This window comes from Hemicordylus capensis, chromosome 10, assembly GCF_027244095.1.
Source record: "Hemicordylus capensis ecotype Gifberg chromosome 10, rHemCap1.1.pri, whole genome shotgun sequence".
In the NCBI taxonomy this organism is placed as follows: Eukaryota; Metazoa; Chordata; class Lepidosauria; order Squamata; family Cordylidae; genus Hemicordylus; species Hemicordylus capensis.
This window is the reverse complement of record NC_069666.1, coordinates 23904778-23928037: the sequence shown is the minus strand read 5'-3', so window position 1 is coordinate 23928037 and position 23260 is coordinate 23904778. Positions and strand designations below refer to the sequence as shown.

Below are 23260 nucleotides of genomic sequence, written 5' to 3'. Positions count from 1 at the left end.
TTATGTTTCTTTTTAGATTGTGAGCCCTTTGAGAACAGGTGACCATCTTAATTACAGGTGGACCTTGTTGTCTGTGGATTCGTGTATCCTCCTTGAGGAGAAAAGACACCCAATCTCAGTGTATGCAAAAAAAGGGAAAAAAGGAAAACATCCTGATCCTGTGTATCCGTGGGTTGGAGGTGGCCGGAAATGACCACAGAGGTAATTTCCGACTGCCATTTCTTTGATGGAGCCACAAAACTGCTCCTGTTTTTGTAAAAAAATAGAAAAAAGTGGGGGTGCCAATTTGGGGTTACAGCATGACTCGGGAGGAATAGCAGAGCATAATAAGAAGCTTTCCCTCCTCGGAAATTGGCCCATTTCTGGCCATTTCTAGATGATCAGGAATGTAACCCCAACGATCCCATAGCCCCCAATGACTTGATATTGACGGTTTCCATATCTGTGACTGCAGCCTGGAACGGAACCCCTGCGAATATTGAGGTTCTCCTGTAGTTATGTATTATTTCTTTTTCTCTGTAAACTACTTTGAGAACTTTGGTTGCAGAGCGGTATAGAAATAGTAGTAGTAGTAGTAGTAGTAGTAGTAGTAGTAGTAGTGTTATCTCATCCCGAACACCCATTCCCAAATCAGCTGAACACCCAGCCAATGGCACAGTTTGTATTATTTTTGTTTTCTTTCATCCTATCCCATTCAGGAGGACATAGTGCAAATCTCTGCTTCCCCCTCCCATCAACCATCCTGTCAGGAGTGAACAAAGGATGGTTAGCAAGAACTTGCTCCGATTCCCAATTATACCAAATATTTTTCAAAAAAATTATAATCTTATTATGTGTTAATGTGATGCTCTAGTTCACAAATGAGATATGTATTTACTATTCAGCATGAAGCCTTCGCAGGCAATTGTCGGTGTTGTCTCAAGGAAAAGTATTAAGGAAGTAACATTTCCTGTTATAGACTTGAATTATGTTGAATAAAAATATCTCTCTCTCTTCATAATGCAATGTAACTTTGTAATTAAGGCTGCGATAAAAGCATTATTGTGGCAGCAACAATGTGCACAGTTAAGTGACAATTTTGTTCAGTTTGCCAGATAGCTTCATTCCATTAATGCTTTCATTTATACAGAGGCATTTTAAGAAAGGCCCACTGAACAGATCGCTGCACGATTATATGATTCAGAGCATCTGTTGCTTCAGCATATAGAAACTATATCCTCCAGTGGACCAGGCCCCTGGTCAGCAGCTAGATTGGCTGGCTAGCTGGTGTTGTGCCAAGCCTTGCCATGGTATTTCTTCTTATCCTGAAGCTCTCCAGAGTCCTTAGAGCACCCCTCCAGCCCAATAGATCCAAATTACTCACCAGAGACCAGCAGCACCTTGTCTGCACAGCTGCCTCTGGTTCCATGCAGCCTGTTTCTCCCATCTCACCCCCCACTCCTGCATTAATGAGGGCCATGCTGCCTGCAGGCTGGCCATTCATCAGGTAAAGCTGGCCCACACTGCTTTACCTGATGAATGGCCAACCTGCAGACAGTGCGGCTCTCGTTAAGGCCACCCAGCTCTACCGGATGAACGACCAGCCTGCAGGCAGCACAGATGTCATTAACAGGGGTGGAGCAAGGGGGAAGAAAAGGTACAACCAGGCTGCTGGGAATCAGAGACAGATGTGGCACATTTGGCACCCCCCCGGCTTGTTAGGACAAGCTGCTTCTGCCAGAGTCTGTTGCTGTCTGTTTGAGAAGCACCCAAGTGTAAAGCCATCGCAGTTCCACAGTTCTTTCTGTCCAGGCCACTGTATCTGTACAAGAAGATTTACACAGGCATATGGCTTAATCTTAGAAGGGGTAGGTGGGGGGGGGGGTGAGTGGTTGCCTAGCAACCAGGAGGGTCCCCCCCCCGTCGCTTGTGAAAACTACCCACATGTTCTCCCAGTTTCTTTCTTCTGTTTTCATCAATGGGCTTTAAGCCCTGTTCCCTCAAAACCTGGCAGGAAGGTTATAGCAATGGAAATTAGTAGCTTGGGGAGTCAAAAAATTGTGTGTGAGTTAGTGATGCAAGTGGTGGCTAGAAGTTGCCCGCTCTTCCTTGACTGAAGAAACGTCTGAGGACACACAATGTTGTGGTGTTATTAAAGTGAATAGTCTTAGGTTGGTTAGTGCTTGGATGGGCAAGCCCAGAAGCAGTGTGCATTCAAAAGGTCTATCCAAATTTCTCTTTGGATTTGGTGGTTCCAAACTACCCCAGCTTGTTTCTGAAGTGGAACTGATGCATTAGGAATCCTCTATTTTATTTTATTTTATTTTATTTTATTTTATTTTATTTTTTAGTTTCTGGTTTTTGTACATGTGTTGTGCACAAACGTTTCAGTTCATTTATGCCTTGTCCCCTCTTCGACATTACCAAGAGCTACAGCAACGTGTTCCATTTTGCACATGGATATAACATAGCAGAAATGGACTCTCCATCTGGTTGTGCATATTATTGCAACAAAATTCCTTTTGTGTGGTATTTTACTAATGCCCAGCAGCACAGATGCACATCAGGAAAACTGGAGTGTCCCACTAATGAGGCAAGGTAAGGCAGTCACCTCAGGCGGTGGATTGGTGGAGGTGGCAGATGGGCTCCCCCTGCAGACTCTCTGCTGCTTCTAGCCACCTCACACCACCCAGTCTCACTACTATCCAGGGGCAGAATGACAACTGGGTGACTGTGTGCCATGTACACAGGTTGCTGATTAGGGCCAGGGCTGGGGTGGGGTGGGCACCCAAAAGGGCCAGTGTGGCACACTGCTTCTGCAGCCGGCCAGCCACCTCCCTCCCCCAATCAGCACTAGCAAAGAGTATGGGGCCAGAGCTGGGGGAACTGCCCACCCACATCTTGCCCTCTGTCACAGCCTGGTCTCAAACAGCCCCATGAACTTAAGCTTCACCACTGCCACCAAGTAGACTTTTCTATTTTCTCTGGCTGTGTCTACTGAAACAGCCTTCCAAACCTCTGTTTCAGTCAAAGTTAGGTGGGGCAGAAAGGCTTCTAAGTGTGGAGTGGGGAAAACAGGTAGAGGCTACAGTTTGTTAAATTCAAAAAAAGAGAAATTTTACTTTAAAATAGTGCAATGTAGAACAGCAGTTCTTTTGGAAAATTTAGTACAAAACAGCAACCATATGAGCTCAAGGAACAAATAAAATATGAGAAAAGCACATCCGGTCTAACCTGCACCAATTAGCTTCTGCAATGAGCCTGGCCTTTTCCCTTTCTCAGCTTCAGGTCTTGATCTTCCTTTCCAGTATTGGAGGTTCAATTCCAGACTGGATCTTCAGCTGAGGGTGATTCAGGCCTCAAGACAATTTTCTGCTTAACCCTCCAGTGATTTTTCAGCTCTAATTTCAGCAACTCTTCTCAGCTCTTCTCTCCTGGTTCTCCCAGACACCAACCTGAACTGGCTTCAGCTCTTCTGCACTCATACTTTTCAACTCTTCAGCTTTCCCAACTCTCTGCTGCAGGCAAGCCTCCTTTTATTCTCTTTTCTCCCTCCAAATTTCGCAAAACCAGTCAATCAAGACAATTCAAGTTCCCTCCATTATTTTAAAGCACACCCAATCAAATCAAACCCTCTCTCCCCACCAAAGGTTAACCAGTAAAACTCTTTTCCTTCCTAAACCAAACTATAGAACAGGAGCTGCGAATTTTCAGCCCCTAGACAGCCTTTTAACAATGAACACAGGGAGTAAGCAAATGCATATGCAGTATAGGAATCTGTATTTTCTCTTGGTGAAAGTGAATGTTCATTTGTAGAAACAAGCTGGTTCTATTCTTTATGTACAAAACTGGTTATTTAATTGAACGATGCAGGAGGAGTTGATGTTATATATATGTGTCATTTTAATTCCATAATATGATGTCTACCTGTCATTGTATTTTGAAGGGAAAACTCTAATAAAGTTTAATTTTTTAAAAAAATGTGGCTCAGGCCTCATTCCTTAATACCCTCATACATGGTGACACCATCCTGGTAACACATGCCAGGTGGTGGCAACATTAGCCCATGTCTGAGGAGACAGCTGTGGAGAGAGGTGGGCAGGCAGATGTGGAGGCAGGTGGTGTGCAGCTTCCCTGGTGCTGGCCCATGCGTGCTGACCTCTTGCTGGTGCTGATGAGGGATGGAGGGATGGAGAGAAGGATTAAACACACTTTCTGCTGTTCCAGCTTTCCTGGCCTCTGCTTTTTGAATAGACAGAGGGTCGTTGTGGCTGAAGATGATGGGAGTTATAGCCCAACAATATTTGGTGATCCAAGTTGGAGAACCCTTGCCTTACACCAAATTCTTCCCAATACCCAGACATCCCAAATAAATATTTCTGCAGTACAAGCCTACCTGTTGTATAGGAGGATATCTGGCTTCCATATCTGGGCATCAGGAAAACGTACATTCTTCACTCCAGGATATTCAGACATGTTCCATTGCAAATAGTAGTCTCTCCAATACTGGGGAAAACAGAACACCTTGGTTTATTGCACTTCGCGTTAGTAGCAGTTTGCTCATTCAGTGTTATGCTGAGATTTCCCCCTGGAAGTAAGCGTTGCCCAGTTCTTTTTTTTTCTTTTTTCTTTTTTAAAGCAACACTTTGCGTCTCTTTACAAATGGAGCATTTGGCCTCCTTGGGAATAAAAAACCCTACCAAAACGCATTAAAATTGCATTTTTAGGTCACCCAATTACATACAACTGCCTATAAAAGAAATTTCCGTATTTGTGACTTATAGTTCATGCCATCTCAAGCATAAAATTGGAATACAGCAGAATTTCTTTTTAAAAGTCTACACATTCACTCCAATTACATTTCTCTTTAAAGCTGTAACTCGGGTAGTTCCTTTTAGCTGAAAAATGATTAGGCTGTAATAACCGATTAGAAGCAGATTAGGTTAGAAGACCAAAGGCCGAATCTCCACCAATAAGAAACGTGACCAAATTCTCACCTCCTCAAAGGAACAAGGGCAGGCTTATTACTGGGGGGAAGTCCTGAAATGAAACACACATTCTGTTCACATTTCCCTCTGAGGAGGAGGCAAGGGGGCAGGAGGAGGAGGAGCAGGAGGAGGAAGAGGAGCAGGAGAGAACTCTAGCACCAATTCACCCATGCTTGTAGACTGTCACTGAACATGGAAGTTCCATATTGCCTCATCACTAACAGCCGTTGGCAGACCCATCCTATTCCATTAATTTATCTAATCCTGATATTTGATCATGTGTTTGATAAACAAATCAAGAATAATTGGCCCTCTCCACCCCCAGCACAGTACTTCCAGTGACTGTTGCTGGTGTCTATCTTATGTTTCTTTTAGATTATGAGTCCTTTGGGGACAGGGATCCATCTTATTTATTTATTATTTCTCTGTGTAAACCACCCTGAGCCATTTTTGGAAGGGCGGTATAGAAATTGAAATAATAATAATAATAATAAGAAGAAGAAGAAGAAGAAGAAGAAGAAGGTTGGAGATGGGGAGCTTGCTTGTTTGTCAACCCCCTGCTGGGTAGGAAGGTTTTCCTTCTTACCTCATTCTAAAGCTTGGGATGGAATCTGGATAGGACGGCCTCATCCCGCCCAGCTAGGGCTTGACGGACGAGGAAGCTCCCCACCTCTGATCTAACTTTTATCTAACATACAATCATGAGGACAGCCATAATGTATTGTTCCATGTTGCAAACTCCAAAATCTGGGGAGACATTGGGCTCCAGAGAATTTCAGCAGCATTTTAACATGGTGATTCTCTTTATTTGTTATCTCTCTGTGTAAATGGCCCTGAACCATTTTTGGAAGGGCGGTATAGAAATTGAATTAATAATAATAATAATAATAATAATAATAATAATAATAATAATAGGCACAAAAGACCAGCTGCTGATTGACAAAATGATTTTAGAAAACTGCAAGAGAAGAAAAACAGTGTTGCATGGATTGACTACAAGAAAGCCTTCGATTCATTGCCTCACACATGGATACTAAAATGTTTAGAAACAACTGGTGTCAGCAAAAACCTTCAGATATTTATTTTTAAAAAGCAATGAGCATGTGGAGTACACAGTTAACAATCAATGGCGAGACACTTCGAAAGGTTAGCATTAGAAGAGGCATTTTCCAAGGGGACTCACTATCCCCTCTGTTGTTTGTAATCGCCATGACCCCACTTTCACAAATACTAAACAAAACAGGCCTCGGATACCAAACATCTAAAACATCAAGTCAAATCAACCATCTGCTGTACATGGACGATCTGAAGTTGTATGGAAAGTCCCAGTCAGAAATTGAATCACTGCTAAACACTGTCCGTATATTCAGTAGCGATATAGCAATGGAGTTTGGACTAGACAAGTGTGCTGCATTAATAATGAACAGAGGGAAAATAACAAAAACAGAAGGAATAGAACTGCCCAATGGAAGCAACATCAAGAACCTGGAAGAGAAAGAACATTACAAATACTTGGGCATTCTCCAGGCTGATAACATCTCACACACTGAAGTTAAAAGAAAAATAGGAAGTGAATACATCAGGAGAGTTAGAAAAATCCTCAAGTCCAAACTCAATGGCGGGAACACCATACAAGCCATAAACACCTGGTCTATACCTGTTATCAGATACACTGTAGGAATAATAGACTAGACCCAGGCAGAGCTAGAGACGCTAGATCATAAGACCAGGAAAATCATGACCATCAATCATGCTCTGCACCCCCGCAGTAATGTAGATAGGCTATACCTCCCTCGCAGCTCAGGTAGAAGAGGAATGCTGCAAGTCCATCAAACAGTAGAGGAGGAGAAAAGAGGCCTTGAAGAATATATCAAGGCCAGTGAAGAAGATGCACTTCAAATGGTCAATAACGCGAAACTATTCAACACCAATGAAACAAAACAGGCCTACAAGAAAGAACAAGTCAAGAACCGAGCAGAAAAATGGAGAAATAAGCCCCTGCATGGTCAATATTTGCACAATATAAGTGGAAAATCAGACATCACCAAGACCTGGCAATGGCTTAAGAATGGCAACTTGAAGAAAGAAACAGAGGGTTTAATACTGGCTGCACAAGATCAGGCACTAAGAACAAATGCAATAAGAGCAAAAGTTGAAAAATCCACAACAAACAGCAAGTGCCACCTTTGTAAAGAAGCAGAGAAACAGTTGACCACCTAATCAGCTGTTGTCAAAAGATCACACAGACTGACTACAAAGAAAGGCATGACAAGGTAGCAGGGATGATACACTGGAACATCTGCAAAAAATACAAGCTACCTGTAGCCAAACATTGGTGGGACCATAAAATTGAAAAAGTTGAAGAAAATGAAGATGTAAAAAGATTATGGGACTTCCGACTACAAACAGACAAACATATGCCACACAATACACCAGATATAACTGTAGTTGAGAAGAAAGATAAACAAGTCAAAATAATCGACATAGCAATACCAGGGGATAGCAGAATAGAAGAAAAAGAAATAGAAAAAAATCACCAAATACAAAGATCTACAAATTGAAATTGAAAGGCTGTGGCAGAAAAAGACCCAAATAATCCCAGTGGTAATTGGCGCCCTGACTTTGAAGAGCACCTCAACACCATAGGGGTCTTTGAAGACTTTGAAGAGCACCTCAACACCATAGGGGTCACAGAAATCACCATCAGCCAATTACAAAAAGCAGCTTTACTGGGAACAGCCTATATTCTGCGATGATATCTATAACAATTGACAATAAAATCCAGCCATCACAGGTCCTTGGGAAGGACTCAATGTCTGGATAAAACAAACCAGTCAATAACACCTGTCTGACTGTGTAAACAAGAAATAATAACAATAATTAATAAATAAAATAATTAATAAAATAAATAAATAAATAAAATTTCTAGCTTTCAAGGATAAATTCTGACAGAGCTGATGATCATATTGTCAGCACAGAGAGCAAGGCCCAAAATGAAGGCTAGGATGAATGTCTCAGACTGATTTGAACTAACCAGCCTGTTGGTTGCCATCTGGCTTCTGTTCAGTGTTAAGCAGAGAAGCTCTCATGTGGGTTTCCTTTCCTTTCCTTTCCCCACCATTGCCCCAGTCATTGGTCTCCTCTTCAGAGAGTCACACACTTCCGCAACAATTGTCTGTGCTCTGCACACCATACAAAAGCCTCATTATGGCCGGTGTTGACTTCTTGTAGAACTCCTGCTCGACCACGAGCTCAATTTCCCCCCTCCCTTGATTTGTACCAGGCTGTTCTTTTGCAACCCAGTGTGCTGTTTACAAGAGTGCCAAACCAGCAGATGATCAAAGTTCTGCTCTGCTGCACCCTCTGGCTCTACAGATGTCAATTGCTGGGAGCAACATTCTATCAGGATGCCCAATTATTAGCTCTTGTCTTTTCCAAAGCCTAATAATCCTGTCCTTAATTAAACTGCCGGACGTGTTCAAGTGCCACTTCCACAAACTGATGAATTGTTTTCGAGCTCTCTCTGAAGAACACATGCCTTTCCCACATATTTTTCAAGTGCAGTGGTCATGAGGCTAAGTCACCTTAAGTGACTGTAGACTTCTTCTGACTGTTGTTGTTTCTAAATGTGCAAAGAGGCATCTTTTTAAAGTGGTGATTCTCTTTATTTAGCAGGGGGAGAGCAACTGGCCCTATCCATCCCCCCAGTACAGCATCTCTCCAGTGGCTGTTGCTGGTGTCTAACTGATGTTTCTTTTTTAGATTGTGAGCCCTTTGGGGACAGGGAGCCATTTTCTCTATCTATCTATCTATCTATCTATCTATCTATCTATCTATCTATCTATCTGTATTTATGCCTATGTATTTATTTATATCTATTTGGGAACTTTTATTGAAAAGCGGTATATAAATATTTGTCTTATTTGTATTGTTGTTGAATGTTGGTCTGAAAGAAAAGGTTCTATGAAAAACACACACATGAAAAAAGCGCACAAGAAAAATGCGCACACAGAGCATTGCTCACATAGAAAAATGCCCACATGGAAAATTACCCACACGGAAAATTTCTCACACTGAAAAATGCGCACATGTAAAATTGCTCACACCGAAAAATGCCCACATGGAAAAATGGCCACACAGAAAAATTCTTGTGTTGGAGCATAGTATATATGTATGTATTTTTCCATGTGGTCATTTTTCCGTGTGGGCAATTTTCCGTGTGAGCAATGCTCCATGTGTGCATTTTTCTTGTGCGCTTTTATGAGAGTGGGGTTTTTTCTGTGGGCATTTTTCTTGTGGGCTTCTTGCATGTGCATTTTTTTGTGGTTACCAAAAGAAAATGACTTTTTCTAACCATCAGGGGCAGATCTATCATCGAGTATGCATGTGTGCATATGTATGCATGTATGTATGTATGTATGCCTGCCCACTGCCAGCCTCCATACATGCATGGTAAGTGAGCCCAGTGGCACACATAAATACATATGTATACAATATGCATACAATACGTATATGCATACGTACTATCGTGTATGCATGTGTGTATACCATCGAGTATTCATGTGTGCATACCATCGAGTATGCATGTGTGCATATGTATGTATATGTGCATACCGGGTAGAATGCATGTGCTCTGCAGCCACTGGGCTTACTTACCACTCCCCACTGCGTGGCCCCTGCCTGCCCACCACCAGCCTCCATAGCCCCCACTCACCACCACAGTCACAGCTGACCTACATCCCTTTGCCAGCCATTATGCGCTATCATGATATCATTGTCCAGGTTCTGTTGTCCCTAGGACTGATTGCATCAGTGCAGTGATGTCCGTATACTATGTTGTGGCCAACAAAGGGAAGCAAAGCACAGTGAAAGAGGAGTGAGCCACTAAACAATTTAGATATGGCCCACTACCAATGTCAGTATGCCACTACCAGGGGTGTATCTAGGGTGGGGCAGGCAGGGCACGTGCCCCAAGCTCCACTTGAAGGGGGCGCGATTTCTTAAAATTAAAAAATTTTAAAAAATGGCCACCAAAAACAAAATGGCCACTCGGCATGCTCAAATGGCCTCTGTGAGGCCCTAGGCCATGCCAGGTCTCGCAGAGGCCATTTGAGCAAGTGTGATGGCCATTTTGTTTTCAGCGGCCATTTTTAAAAATATATTTTTAAAAATGACCACCACACATGCTCAAATGGTGCCTGTGTGAGGCCCTAAAGGCCAGTGGGAGGAGGGGGGAACTTTGCAGACCCCCCACAGCCTTTAGGAAGTCCCCCAAAGGGGCTACAGGTAATTATTTTTTTAAAAATAATAATATAATATGTCACTGTACACATATTCAGATTGGCACTATGTACAGAGAATCAGGGCTTGTGAATACTGAGCTGAAGCTTATGAGCTAAGATTGTATTCATTTGCTCTTACTTTGCTTCTTGTGATAAGTAAGTTAAATGTGATGTCTTAATAATATGGCTATTAATGTGAGTTTGTCTTTGAATCAGTGTGAAATCCTTAGTATTAAGGCCCACTGGGAGTTTCTTGCTCTTTCTCTCATTTTAACTGTCTTTCTGAAAGACTAGAATATATTCCAAGCAGTGACACAGTTTACTCTTCATATCCTTTAATTATTTTCAGAGTATCTGGGAAAAGTCAAATTCTCCATTTATTTTAAAAACTTATGTAATCGTGATGCTACAATGCATAGCAGAGAATTAGACAGACACTTCTATTTAGTGTTTCCAAGTATACCTCCGCAGAATATTTGGGTATTTCATGAGCCCCAGCTCATTTTGTAGTTTTGTAATTTGTAGTTTTCCAGCATTTTCTTGGTCTGGCTACGTCCACTGCTAAATAGTTTTTGAAATATTAAAAGATTAATGAGCTTGACTTGTATTTTTCAGCTGATATTATGGTAAAGTTATCTGAAAGATGGGTGTCAGATGTTTGGACAGGGGGCGCAATTTCAGTGCTTGCCCTAGGCGCTATTTTCCCTAGATATGCCTCTGACCACTACTAACCACTTTTGGTAGTACCAACAATACTGGCCCCTTTGGGTCATGGTTTGGTGTTGTGAAAAGGTTTGCTTATGCATTTCCTTATTTAAATAGGGCAGCATTTTTTGTCCTCGAGACACCGTTGCTTAACAAAGAAGCTACTCACATGAGCTCCAAAAACTGGGCTAAGGAAGCCCAGCCCGTTTGTGTGTGTGTGTGTGTGTGTGTGTGTGTGTGTGTGCACTGCCGGGAGCCACACGGTTCCTGGAGGCAGCAGCAAGCCCATTTAGGGAGCCTGTTGCTTAGCCTGGGTTTGGGGTGTGAGGGCACCCAAAAAGCAGGCTAAATGCTCATGTGTTGGTGCTGCATGGCTTCGCACAGCACACACCCAATTACACTCCCCATAATGCACTGTGGACTTGCACGGTGCATTATGGAAGCTCTGGGGGGGGGGGGCCTGGTCCCCAAACCTACTTGCTCCCTCCCAGCTACCAGCAGAAGTTGGCAATCATCTGGGCAGCTGAACAGGAAAATGGGTAGGATCATCTGTAGGGGAGGTAAGCTTTTTGCAGCTTCTTCCCCTTGCCCCATCTGAGCCCATTCTCTGATTGTGAGAATGGGCTCCGTATCTTTGATCAGCTGTAGGAGGGTTTTACTGTTGTGGTTGTTTTTATTTTATTTTAATTGATCTTACTAGTTTAGTTTTAATCCGTGGCTTACTATTTCATTTTTTCTGTAAACTGCCAGCATTTTCCGATGGCGACTTTACTGTGACTTTACTTTGGGAGGGTGGGTGTGCATTCACTTATTGGCCAGATTTACCCCAAAGTCTGTGTGATATTTTAGAGACCACTTCACACACGATTCGGGTTTTTCTCTCCGTATTGGAACCTAGCCCGATTTATGTCCGGGGTAAAAAAAAATCCTCTTTTTGTATCCGTTATGGCCTGAACTCACAGTAAAGCCCCATGGTAAACTCACGGTAAAGCCTGATGTTGGAAAATCCTCCAGGAGACATTTGGTTTGGGTGGTATAGAAATTTAATAAACAGTCACATAAATAAATATGTCCATCCCATCAAAATAGCCCTTGCAGCAGCAACTAAGGTCATCTATCTCTTGTGCCTCGACATGGTCTATAAACATGATTTATCAGCTGATGGTTCTTATTTCCATGCTATGGAAAGCTTACCCTGATTATTTATGGGGATAGGGCTGAAACTCAGTAATGGAGCACAAGTTTTGCACGCAGAAGGATGCAGGTTCAATCCCTGGCATCTCCAGGGAGGACTGGAGAAGGACTGGACTCTTCCTCCAGCCAGAGCTGCTCTTGTGGTAGCAAGCATGAATTGTCTGCTTTGCTATGCAGGGTCCACACTGGTTTGCATTTGAATGGGAGACTACATATGAGCTCTGTAAGATATTCCTCTCAGAGGATGGGGTTGCTCTAGGAAGAGCACCTGCCTGCTTGTATGCAGAAGGTTCCAAGTTCCCTCCCTGGCATTTCTAGATAGGGCCAACAGAGACTACGGATTGCAATCTTGGAGAAGCCACTGCCAGTCTGTGTAGACCAGGGATTCTTAATGTTGGGTCCCCAGATGCTATTTGACTTCAACTCCCATAATCCCCAAAGAAAGGCCACTGGGCCTGGGGATTATGGAAGCTGAAGTCCAATAGCATCTGGGGACCCAACATTGAGAATCCCTGGTTGTAGATCAGTACTAAGCTAGATGGACCAATGGTCTGACTCGGTATATGGCAGCTTCCTATGTTCCTATGACAGGGAAAGACTGCTTGTCTGAAACCTTGCAGTACTGATGATCTGGTTTATTATAAAACAGGTTCATATTTTCACATGAGTTTCACAAGAAAAATGGAAATTTTGGCAGTAAGTATTCTGATTTCCCAACTATCACTAGATGTTTCCTAGAACGGGGAATCACAAGTTTGTGTCTCCTGTTGTTGAACATCGGACTAAAGACTGAGAAGTAAGAAAACTGCCTGGGAAATTTCATGAGTGTTTTCTATTTCTAACCTCTTTTAGTTCTCAGGATTCCTGAGATCTTTCCTCTGTGGGGAAATTTTGACAGTTGCTTTATCTTTCCTTCTAGACCGGGAGTTCCCAAGTTTGGATCCCCAGCTATTGTTGAACTAGGACTCCCATCACCCCCAGCAACAACTGCAAATGGTCATTGTGGTGATGGAATTTATTTATTTATTTATTTATTTTATTTTTACATTTCTATACCGCCTTTCGTTAAAAGAAAACCCCAAGGTGGTTTACAAAAATTAAAACATACAATAAAAGCAGTAAAAACATCAAGCAATAAAAACATCAAGCTAAAAACATATAAACAAGCATAAAAACACAAAATTTATAGTCTCCCAACAGCTGGAGATCCAAGGTTGAGAATCAGTGAGTAAGACTATTCTTACAGTATTCTTCGAAATGAATGGGGAATCCCATACAAGCAGGACGTAGGAATCCCTATTCCTACTAGGGAATAGGGATCTTGGCAGAAGTTTTTTTTTTTTTAACAATTTAAAGGATTTTTAACAGCTTTTAACAGCTTTCAAAATTGTGTTAAATTGTTTTAATGTTTTATTTTTGTTTTAATTTGTATTATTTTTTATTGTAAACCACCCAGAGACAAAGGTTTGGGGCAGTATATAAATCCGTTAAATAAATACAAATAATAAATAAATATTTTTTTACACTCAGGAGAGCTCAAAACTTGATTTGGCAGCTGGGCAGAGAGGATGCTAAATTGAAACGAAAAAAGAATAGGCCTTTCATATGCAGGGCTCTGGATCAAGGCCACCATCATGAAATTTAGCTTAATATTTTATATTTTAGCTTAATATCTTAGCTTAATATTGTGTCATGTTTATAGTCTTGTTTTTTTATTTTTATGTAAACTGCCTTGGAATTGTTTTAATGAAAGGCGTTATACAAATTTAACAATAAATAAATAAATAAAGTTGCAGAACCACTTCTTTAGTGAGTCCATTTTGCAGACTTTTTTTGTTTATTTCTGGTCTTAAACCTCATGCCTACACTCCCGATGATTTCTAGATCTTCAGCACTTCAAATAATTTATTTCAGAAGCTCTTGCAGCACTGCCAACACCTACACTCATGACAAATTGAATTAGCATCCCCTTTCAGTTTTTCCCCCCTGAAGAGGAGACGGGGCTGTGGATGCTGACACGGAGAGATTGGTGCCCTCAGTTCAAAAGAATGGCACCTCCTTCAGGATAAATCTTCCCTCTGAATGTGAAGTCATCTGGAGAACCTCTCTGAATACTGGCTTGAAAATCAGGGTTCGGGCAGAATGAATCCATCAGTGTCTCCAAGTTCTCCTTGCATCCTTTCAAGTAAAAGTAGGTAGGAGAGCATGCAGAAGCCTGCAGCCAAGAATATTTAGAATATTTAGATCTTCTAAATAAATAGTGGCCACAAATAATGAGTGAATATGATTTCTGGCATACACTTTTTGACAGCTGGCAGCAACAGTACTCAATATTTTACAAGTTCTGATGGCTGAATGTAGACACAGGAGCTATTCACATGACCTACCAGGCAGGTGGGTATGGTGGGGGGAAGTCTGCACACACCCAATCTCCCCCCCCACCCCAGATGATCAGTATAAGTGAACTGGGAGCACGGATCATGCTCCCAGTTGTTCAAGCTCCAGAGGGCCAGGACGACACATCCCGGCCTCCAAGAATCCCACAATGCACGGTGCGTCGGTGGGGACATAGGAAGCTGCCTTATATTGAGTCAGACCATTGGTCCATCTATCTCGGTATTATCTACTCTGACTGGCAACAGTTCTCCTGGGTTTCAGGCAGAAGTCTTTCCCAGCCCTATTTGGAGATGCTGCCAGGGACTGAACTGGGACCTCCTGCCTACAGAGCAGATGCTCTTTCACTGAGCAACCATCCCATCCCTTAAGGGGAATATCTTGCACTGCTCACACATAGTCACCCATCCAAATGGAACACAGGAACACAGCAAGCTGCCATATACTGAAGCTCTTCTCACGATCCATGAGAAGAGCTTCTTCGGGCTCTGCGGGGAGGGCGGGCTTAGCAAGGCCTGGCAAGGAGGTGCAGCAATCCAAATCATTCTAATTCACTGCTCTGAACCAGGGTGGGGTTGCCGAAGCAGGCTTGAGGGGACGATGCGATTGCCCAACTTCTGCCCTGAGTGTCGTGTCCACATAGCTCAGAGAGTGGAGAGTCAGACCGGCTGCGGTTATCTGAGTTGCTAAAGACATTAATCAGGTTGTGACCCTTTCACTAGATTGATTGGCTCGCATCTTCTTGGAGGGAGGGCAAAAGGCTTACAGGACTCTTGCTTAGTTTTCCTGCAGTAAATGATCGTGGTCACACTTTGAAAGCTAAATCCCGAGCTTTAAAACTCACCATCTGGAGCCAAATATTGGTGGTCAAAACTTGATTCTTTTCATCCTGCAACAGGAGAAGAAGCGAGATATCAATATTTGTATTAAGACGCAAATGCAGCTCCAGTGGCTGTATTGAGAGGGCATCCATTTAATTCAAATGCAACGCCTTATTCAAAACTGATTCCCCCTGCACCATCTTTTCAAAACTTGAGATTGCCACAATTTTCACAGAAGGACCCAGATCCCCCATGAGACACTAGGACCTCTCAGGGAGTGAGAAGGGGCCTGGGGAGCCCCCTGTGATGCCTGAAAATGAGGAAGAGGAGGACGAGAAACCCTCTCCTCTCTGTAGTGTTTTTGGTTAATCCATTCCTTGATCCAGGGCAGCTTTTGAATGAGGCTTTAGTTACTTGTATTCCAGTCTTGGAGTAGAGGCGGGGCTAACAAGCAGCCAGCAGCAAGAGCACCGAAAAGAGGCAGGGCTAACAAACAGCCAGAAGCAGGAGCATTGAAAAAGCAGTCTGCACTTGCCTCTCTGTACATAATATTCAATTCATTAAACTGTTAATATTCTTGATTCCACGCCACTGTCTTGTCCTTGCATACCATAACTCCTTCCCTTGGAGATCCCCCCGTATCCTTGGAGAAGCCCCCTGGAGGGAGGGAGTAAAAAAAATGATTAAAAAGAACTTTTCCACAAACCCCTCCTAAACCGAATGGGGGGGGTGTTCAGGGTTCAAGGAGGTGCACAACTGAACTGGCCTGATCCGGTTCAGGTCCTGTTTGGACTCAAACTGAACCAGGCCAGTTGGTTTTGTGCACATCCCTAGAAGTAGTGCCTTTCAGCCAAGCGGTTATTTAAGATTCCCAGTGAGAACACACTCACTTGCCCACCAAGACTCTGCCTGGCAAAGGAATCCATTAGTCAGTATCAGTGTTGTGTTTCCTTCGAGGCTTTGCTAATGGCTTCATAAAGGTGATGCTGGTTTTTGCAGGGATTTAAAGCAATACCTCATCAGTGTTAATGGCAACATTATGACTTCCCAGCCATACAAACATTTGTGCAATGCATCAGTCAAACGTCTGTCTTGTAAGAGCTCTGAAGCACACGGAAATTTGCTCTCAGAGGGCATCAGTCTATGACTGAGCTGGAGCTTATGCCGATTGGAGTCCACAGAAAAAGCCTCATTGATTTTACTAGGGAAGAATTCTAGGCCAGTAGGGAGGAATGAAACCAATTGTGTGAATTATTTACACAAATTAATTATTCTTTTCTCAATGGGCATATGGGGTTTTTAATCATATGCAAGGAGAGGAAAGCTGGTCTTGTGGTAGCAAGTATGACTTGTCCCCATAGCTAAGCAGGATCTGCCCTGGTTGCATCTGAATGGGAGACTTGATGTGTGAGCACTGCAAGATCTTCCCCTCAGGGGATGAAGCCGCTCTGGGAAGAGCAGGTTTCAAGTTCGCTCCCTGGCTTCTCCAAGATAGGGCTGAGAGAGATTCCTGCCTGCAACCTTGGAGAAGCTGCTGCCAGTCTGTGAAGAAAATACTGAGCTTGATAGACCAATGGTCTGACTCAGTATATGGCAGTTTCCTATGTTCCTATGTAACTCTGGAATAATACAAACCCACTTTTGTGGGAGGAGAGCTGGTCTTGTGGTTGCAAGCATGACTTGTCCCCATAGCTAAGCAGGGTCTGCCCTGGTTGCATATGAATGGGAGACTTGATGTGTGAGCACAGCAAGATATTCCCCTCAGGGGATGAAGCTGCTCTGGGAATAGCAGAAGGTTTCGAGTTCCCTCCCTAGCTTCTCCAAGATAGGGCTGAGAGAGATTCCTGCCTGCAACCTTGGAGAAGCCGTTGCCAGTCTGTGAAGACAATACTGAGCTAGATAGACCAATGGTCTGACTCAGTATATGGCAGTTTCCTATGTTCCTATGTTCACAGAGCTTCATGACTGGTGTGAATGTAAGCCAACATCCTGATCCTGGTCCAAAGTAGCTTTATCTACTTTGGACCAAGTAGCAACTTCTGTTGTTGTAATGAATTAAATGCAGCAAAGAAGATGCTGTAGTGAAGGGATCTTGCCAGCTCTGTGGTTTTTCAGAGTCTGGGGGCAACAACAGAAAAGTCTCTGTCTTGTGTGCATGACAACCAAGCCTCCCTCAGTGTTGGCATGCCCAGCAAAGCCCCCTCTCTGATGACTGTTTAAGGACTACAACTGCCATCATCCCTAGCCAAAGTGGCCATCAACCACGGGCTGACATACTGCACAGCATCCAGTTGGGTGATGGTATAGCCACTGGAAATAAAGGCTGTATCATTAAGAAACTGCACAATTCCATCTTTTGCACGACAGCACTCTTGAGCAACTGTGTGCATATTGCACCGTGTGCACATTGCACAGAGGACACTGCACAGTAGGGTTGTGTGTGTGTAACAAAAATGGGATCTGATTTGAATCTGATCTGATCTGCTTTTGAAAATATCAGAATCAGATTCTTGGGCCACCCCACTACTGTTTATTTATTTGTTTGCCCGTGGTCTCTCCAAGATGACCCAGAGACCAACTTGGCTGCTGCATTCTGAACCAGCTGTAGTTTCCAGACTATATACAAAGGCAGCCCCACATAGAGCATGCCACAGTAATCCAGTCTGGAGGTTACCAGTGTATGTACCACTGTCCTGAGGTCATTTATCTCAAGAAATGGATGCAGTTTAATGATATGGTGGACAGACTTTCTAATTTGGAATTTCACCCACTGAAACTGAGCAGTAGACATCTAGCTATCCTTCTCTATGCAGAACTAGGACTTTGAGATTTGGGGGAGGTGAAGTACAGAATGGAAGGACTCTATGCAGTGAATTTGAAGTGAACTGGACAATCCTTCCATTTTTAATGTAATGTTAAACTGCTGCTGCACAGATAGAAGCTGTAGTCTGAGAACATCAGGGGACCCAAGCTTCAATAGCTTTTGATAGCTCCTGATGACTAAATGAGGATGACTGAATACTGATGACTACTGATGACTTTTGATGGCTGTTGATGACTAAACACCACCTTGTTTGGATAGGGTGAAAATAGACATTTGGGCATTTGTAGTGTAACTAGCAAAGTTACTTGTCACTGGATGTTTAAATACCAGGCTTTCTCTGTGGCTGCCACAGGGCTTTGCAATATGTTCCCTGCTGAAATAGAAGCATCTCCTTCTCTGTTTGCTTTCAGGAAGCCCCTCAAGACTCTCCTGTTCTCACAGGCTTTTAATTAGTATTTTAATGATTGTAATAATTTGTTTTAATAATGCTATTTTTTATTCCATTCCATTTTATGCTATTGTTTTTATTCCATTGTGTATTTTAATCTGTGTTGACTTGTAAATATTTTAAATTTTGTACACCGCCTAGAGATGAACATATCAGGTGGTATAAAAATAGGATAAACAGACAAACAAAGCTTACATTACCACAATGGCCCTCAGCTTTGAAATGCCCTCCCAAGAGGCTGGACTGTACTTTCCTGTCTATATGAGCTTTTTGACAGTGGAACTGCCTGCCTCATGCAGTGGTGGGTTCTCCTTTACTGGAGGTTTTCACTGGAGGTTAGATGGCCATTCATCAAGGATGCCATAGCACAAAGGTTCCCAACTTGTGGTACTCCGGATGTTGCTGAACTGCAACTCCCATCATTCCCAGCTATAGGCTGGGGATGATGGGAGCTGTAGTTCAGCAGCATCTGGAGGATCACAGGTCAGGAACCGGCGCAGATTCTTGCACAGCTTTGGACTAGAAGACCTCCCAACTCCAAAAGTCTCCAATTCTATGGGAGATACGAATACGAACAAATATTTATATACTGCTTTTCAACAAACGTTCCCAAAGTTCCCATAGACATAAATAAATGAAATGGTGCAATGTAAACAAACAAACGAATGAATAAAACAAATGAATAAAACGATCCCAGGAGATCAGGAGAGCTGGTCTTGTGGTGGCAGGCATGACTTGTCCCCTTTGCTAAGCAGGGTTTGCATTTGGATGGGAGACTACATGTGTGAGCACTATAAGATATTACTCTTGGGGGATGAGGCCCCCGTGGGAAGGGGGCTTGCATACAGAAGATTCCCTGTCCCCTTATTTATTTATTATTTATTTATTAGTATTATTAAAACTTTTATACTGCCCTTCCAAAAGGCTCAGGGTGGTTTACATTAAAACACCATTAAAATCAGTTAATAATTAAAACAAAAATTATAAAGCATAAAACAATGATTAACAATTAAAAACATCATAAAACAACAATTAAATAATCAAAACAATTTAAAAACAAGTTTTTAAAAGCTGAGAAAGGTTGAAGAGATGTGTTTTCAGGTGTTTTCTGAAAATTGCCAGAGATGGGGAGGATCGTATCTCAGCAGGGAGCACATTCCACAATCTTGGGACAGCAGCCGAGAAGGCTCGTCTCTGTGTAGCCACCAAACGAGTTGGTGGCAACTGGAGACGGACCTCCTCAAGTGATCTCAATGGCCGGTGGGGCTCATAGTGAAGAAGATGCTCTCTTAAATACCCAGGCCTAAACTGGGTATAAGCTGTTTAGGGCTTTATAAGTTATAACTAGCACTTTGTATTTTGCCCGGAAACCTATTGGCAGCCAGTGTAACTCCATCAACAAAGGAGTAATGTGGTCTCTCCGAGATGACCCAGAGACCAACCTGGCTGCCGCATTCTGAACCAACTGAAGTTTCCGGACTATGTACAAAGGCAGCCCCACGTACAGCGCATTACAGAAGTCAATTCTGGAGGTTACCAACAAATGTACCACTGTTTTGAGGTCATTGATCTCGAGAAATGGGCACAGCTGGCGTATCAGCCGGAGCTGATAGAAAGCACCCCTGGCCACCGCCTCAACCTGAGAAACCAAGGAGAGACGTTGATCCAGAAGTAATCCCAGATTGCAAACCTGTTCCTTTTGGGGAAGTGTGACCCCGTCTAGAACAGGCAGATCAAAATCATCTCTAGAGTTCCGACCCCGCACAAGAAGTACCTCTGTCTTATCTGGATTCAGCTTCAGTTTATTCTCCCTCATCCAGCCCATTACTGCTTCCAGGGAGGATATGCCAACTCCTGAAGAAGTTGTCATGGAGAAGTAGATCTGAGTGTCATCAGCATACTGGTAACACCCGGCTCCAAATCCCCTGATGATCTCTCCCAGCGGTTTCATGTAGATGTTAAAAAGCATTGGAGAGAGTATGGAGCCTTGAGGGACACCATACTTAAGCTCAGATTTTGAAGAGCAACAAATCTCCAATCGACACCATCTGGAATATGTCCGAGAGGTAGGAGCAGAACCACTGTAAAACAGTGCCTCCCACCCCCAACACCCTCAGACGTTCCAGAAGGATACTATGGTCGATAGTGTCGAAAGCTGCCGAGAGATCCAAGAGGACCAACAGAGTCACACTTCTTCTGTCCATTGCCAGTTGGAGATCATCCATCAGGCCGACCAATGCAGTCTCCACCCCATAGCCCGCCCGAAAACCAGTTTGAAATGGGTCTAGATAATCAGTATCCTCCAAGACCGCCTGGAGCTGAGAGGCCACCACCCTCTCAGTTACCTTGCCCAGCCATGGGAGATTGGAAACTGGCCTATAATTGCTCAGCTCTGAGGGATCTAACGCAGGCTTCTTTAGAAGAGGTCTAATAATTGCCTCCTTAAGACAAGGAGGCATCCTGCCTTCCCTCAGAGAAGCATTTATGATTTCTACCAGGCCGCCTACAACAGCCTCCCTGCAAGCCATGTTGGACAAGGATCAAGAGGACAAGTGGTAGGCCTCACCGCTCCAAGCAGCTTGTCCACATCATCAAAAGTCACAAACTGAAATTGATCCAGTCGAATCGTATAAGAGGAGTTGTCGGACACCTCCAGTTCAGACATCAAATTAATTGTGGAGTCTCCATCTAGGTCGGTCCGAATCCGAGAGATTTTGTCTGCGAAAAATTCATTAAACACACCACAGCGGGTAACTGACGCTTCCAAATTCTGGTTCAAGGGAGAGGGAGCAGATACTAGTCCCCTCACAACCCTGAACAACTCCGCCAGACGTGAACTTGCAGAGGCAATACGGGCAGAAAAGAACCGCTTCTTTGTCACAGGTATCGCCTGAGCATAGATCTTTAAATGTGCTCCATGTCATAATCTGTCGGATTTGAGTCGAGTTTTTCTCCACTTGCGCTCCAGTCGCCTACCTTGCCGCTTGAGCCCACGTAGATCTTCCGTATATCAAGGGGCCAATTTTGAAGCAGGTCGGAGGGGACACTTAGGAGCAATCGTGTCTACTGCCCTGGTGAGCAAGTTGTTCCAGTTCTCAACCAGGGCATCAACAGGATCACCAGCAGAGCCAACATTAAATCCCTCCAAGGCTTCTTGGAAGCCTACCGGATCCAGTAACCTCTCCGGGCGGACCATTCTAATAGGCCCCTCGCCCCTGCGAAAGTGGAAAGTGGTTGTAAGTCCAACCTTAACCAGATGGTGGTCCGTCCATGACAACGGGGAGATCGTAGGAGTCCCCACCCATGGAACACCACCCTGATCAGAATAAAAGACCAAATCAAGCGTGTGACCTGCAATATGCATTGATCCAGAGACCGCTTGGGATAGGCCCATAGTCCTCATGGCCACTATGAACTCCTGAGCTGCCCCGGACAAATTGGTCCCAAAATGAACATTGAAGTCCCCCAGCACCAAAAGTCTGGGAGACTCCAATGCAAGTTCTGCGACTAAGTCCGTGAGCTCAGTAAGGGATTCCGTTGGGCAGCGGGGTGATCGGTACACCAACAGAAGTCCCAATCTATCCCTGGTCCCCAAACTCAAGTACACACATTCGATATGATCCGATACCTTAACAGGAACCCTGGTAAGGGAGATGTTATCTTTATAGACTACAGCGACTCCACCTCCCCGCCCACGTCCCCTCACCTGCTCCTCTACAGAATATCCTGGCGGGAAAAGCTGGGACCAAACTGGACCACTAGGCTCCCCCAACCAAGTCTCAGTAATACACATCAGGTCGCCCCCTTCATCCATGATTAAATCATGGATGAGTTCTGATTTATTTTGGACCGACCTGGCATTGCAGAGGAGCAAGGTAAGGTTATGTGGGATGTTGGCAGTGCTCCCCGAGGTCAAACTGCTGGCAGGATAGCTGGAAAGGGGGACAGCTATTAGATTTCTTCCTTCCCAGCAACATATCCAGATAGGGCTGAGGAAGACTCCGGAAGACTCCAAGAACCTTGGAGAAGCCACTGAAGACAATCCTGAGCAAGATGGACCAATGGCCTAACTTGGTAGAAGGCAGTTTCCTGTGTGTCTAGGCTCCATTGCTTTTTGACTTTGGCAGGGCTCTGAAGATCTACCTGCTTCAACAGACATTGGACTATTGCTTGAATGCCTTATTATTACTGGTTGCCTATTCGCTTCCAAGTTCAATTTAAGGTCCTGGTTTTGACCTGCAAAGTTTTGCGGGGTTTGGTGCCTGTCTACCTACGGACCCGCCTCTCCCATCCAGTTACATCCTGTCTGGTCAGATCTTCTCAAATGGCCCTTCTGTCGGTCCATGATTTCCGAGAAGTTCGGGGTGCTAGGACCCATGAAAGGGCCTTTTCAGTTCTGCCCCACTTCTCTGGAACTCCCTTCCCCTTCAGATTCATTTAGCTCCTTCCTTATTGATTTTTAAATCCCTATTGAAGACTTTTCTTTTTCAGCAGGCTTTTGCCCTGTAGTTTACCTATTTGTTTTTTTTTTTTTGTTAGTTACTTCAGTTTTTAATTTAGAATGCAATTTTAATGCTGTTATGCTTTGCATGTTTTTGTATACTGCCCAGAGTCTTCGGAGTGGG

At 43.7% G+C, this 23260-nt stretch overlaps 1 protein-coding gene across 3 annotated transcripts in view; it reads right to left on the bottom strand.

Moving 5' to 3' along the window:
* Positions 1–23260, bottom strand: part of CHRFAM7A (CHRNA7 (exons 5-10) and FAM7A (exons A-E) fusion) — a 94070-nt gene that overhangs the window by 22636 nt on the left and 48174 nt on the right. For all 3 annotated transcript variants that reach the window (XM_053271643.1, XM_053271644.1, XM_053271645.1), the window contains exons 3-4: positions 15387–15431; positions 4376–4485 (exon numbers count right to left, since the gene is read on the bottom strand). In XM_053271643.1, coding sequence (XP_053127618.1) covers positions 4376–4485; positions 15387–15431 — 155 coding nt within the window. The remainder of the gene's footprint in view (positions 1–4375; positions 4486–15386; positions 15432–23260) is intronic.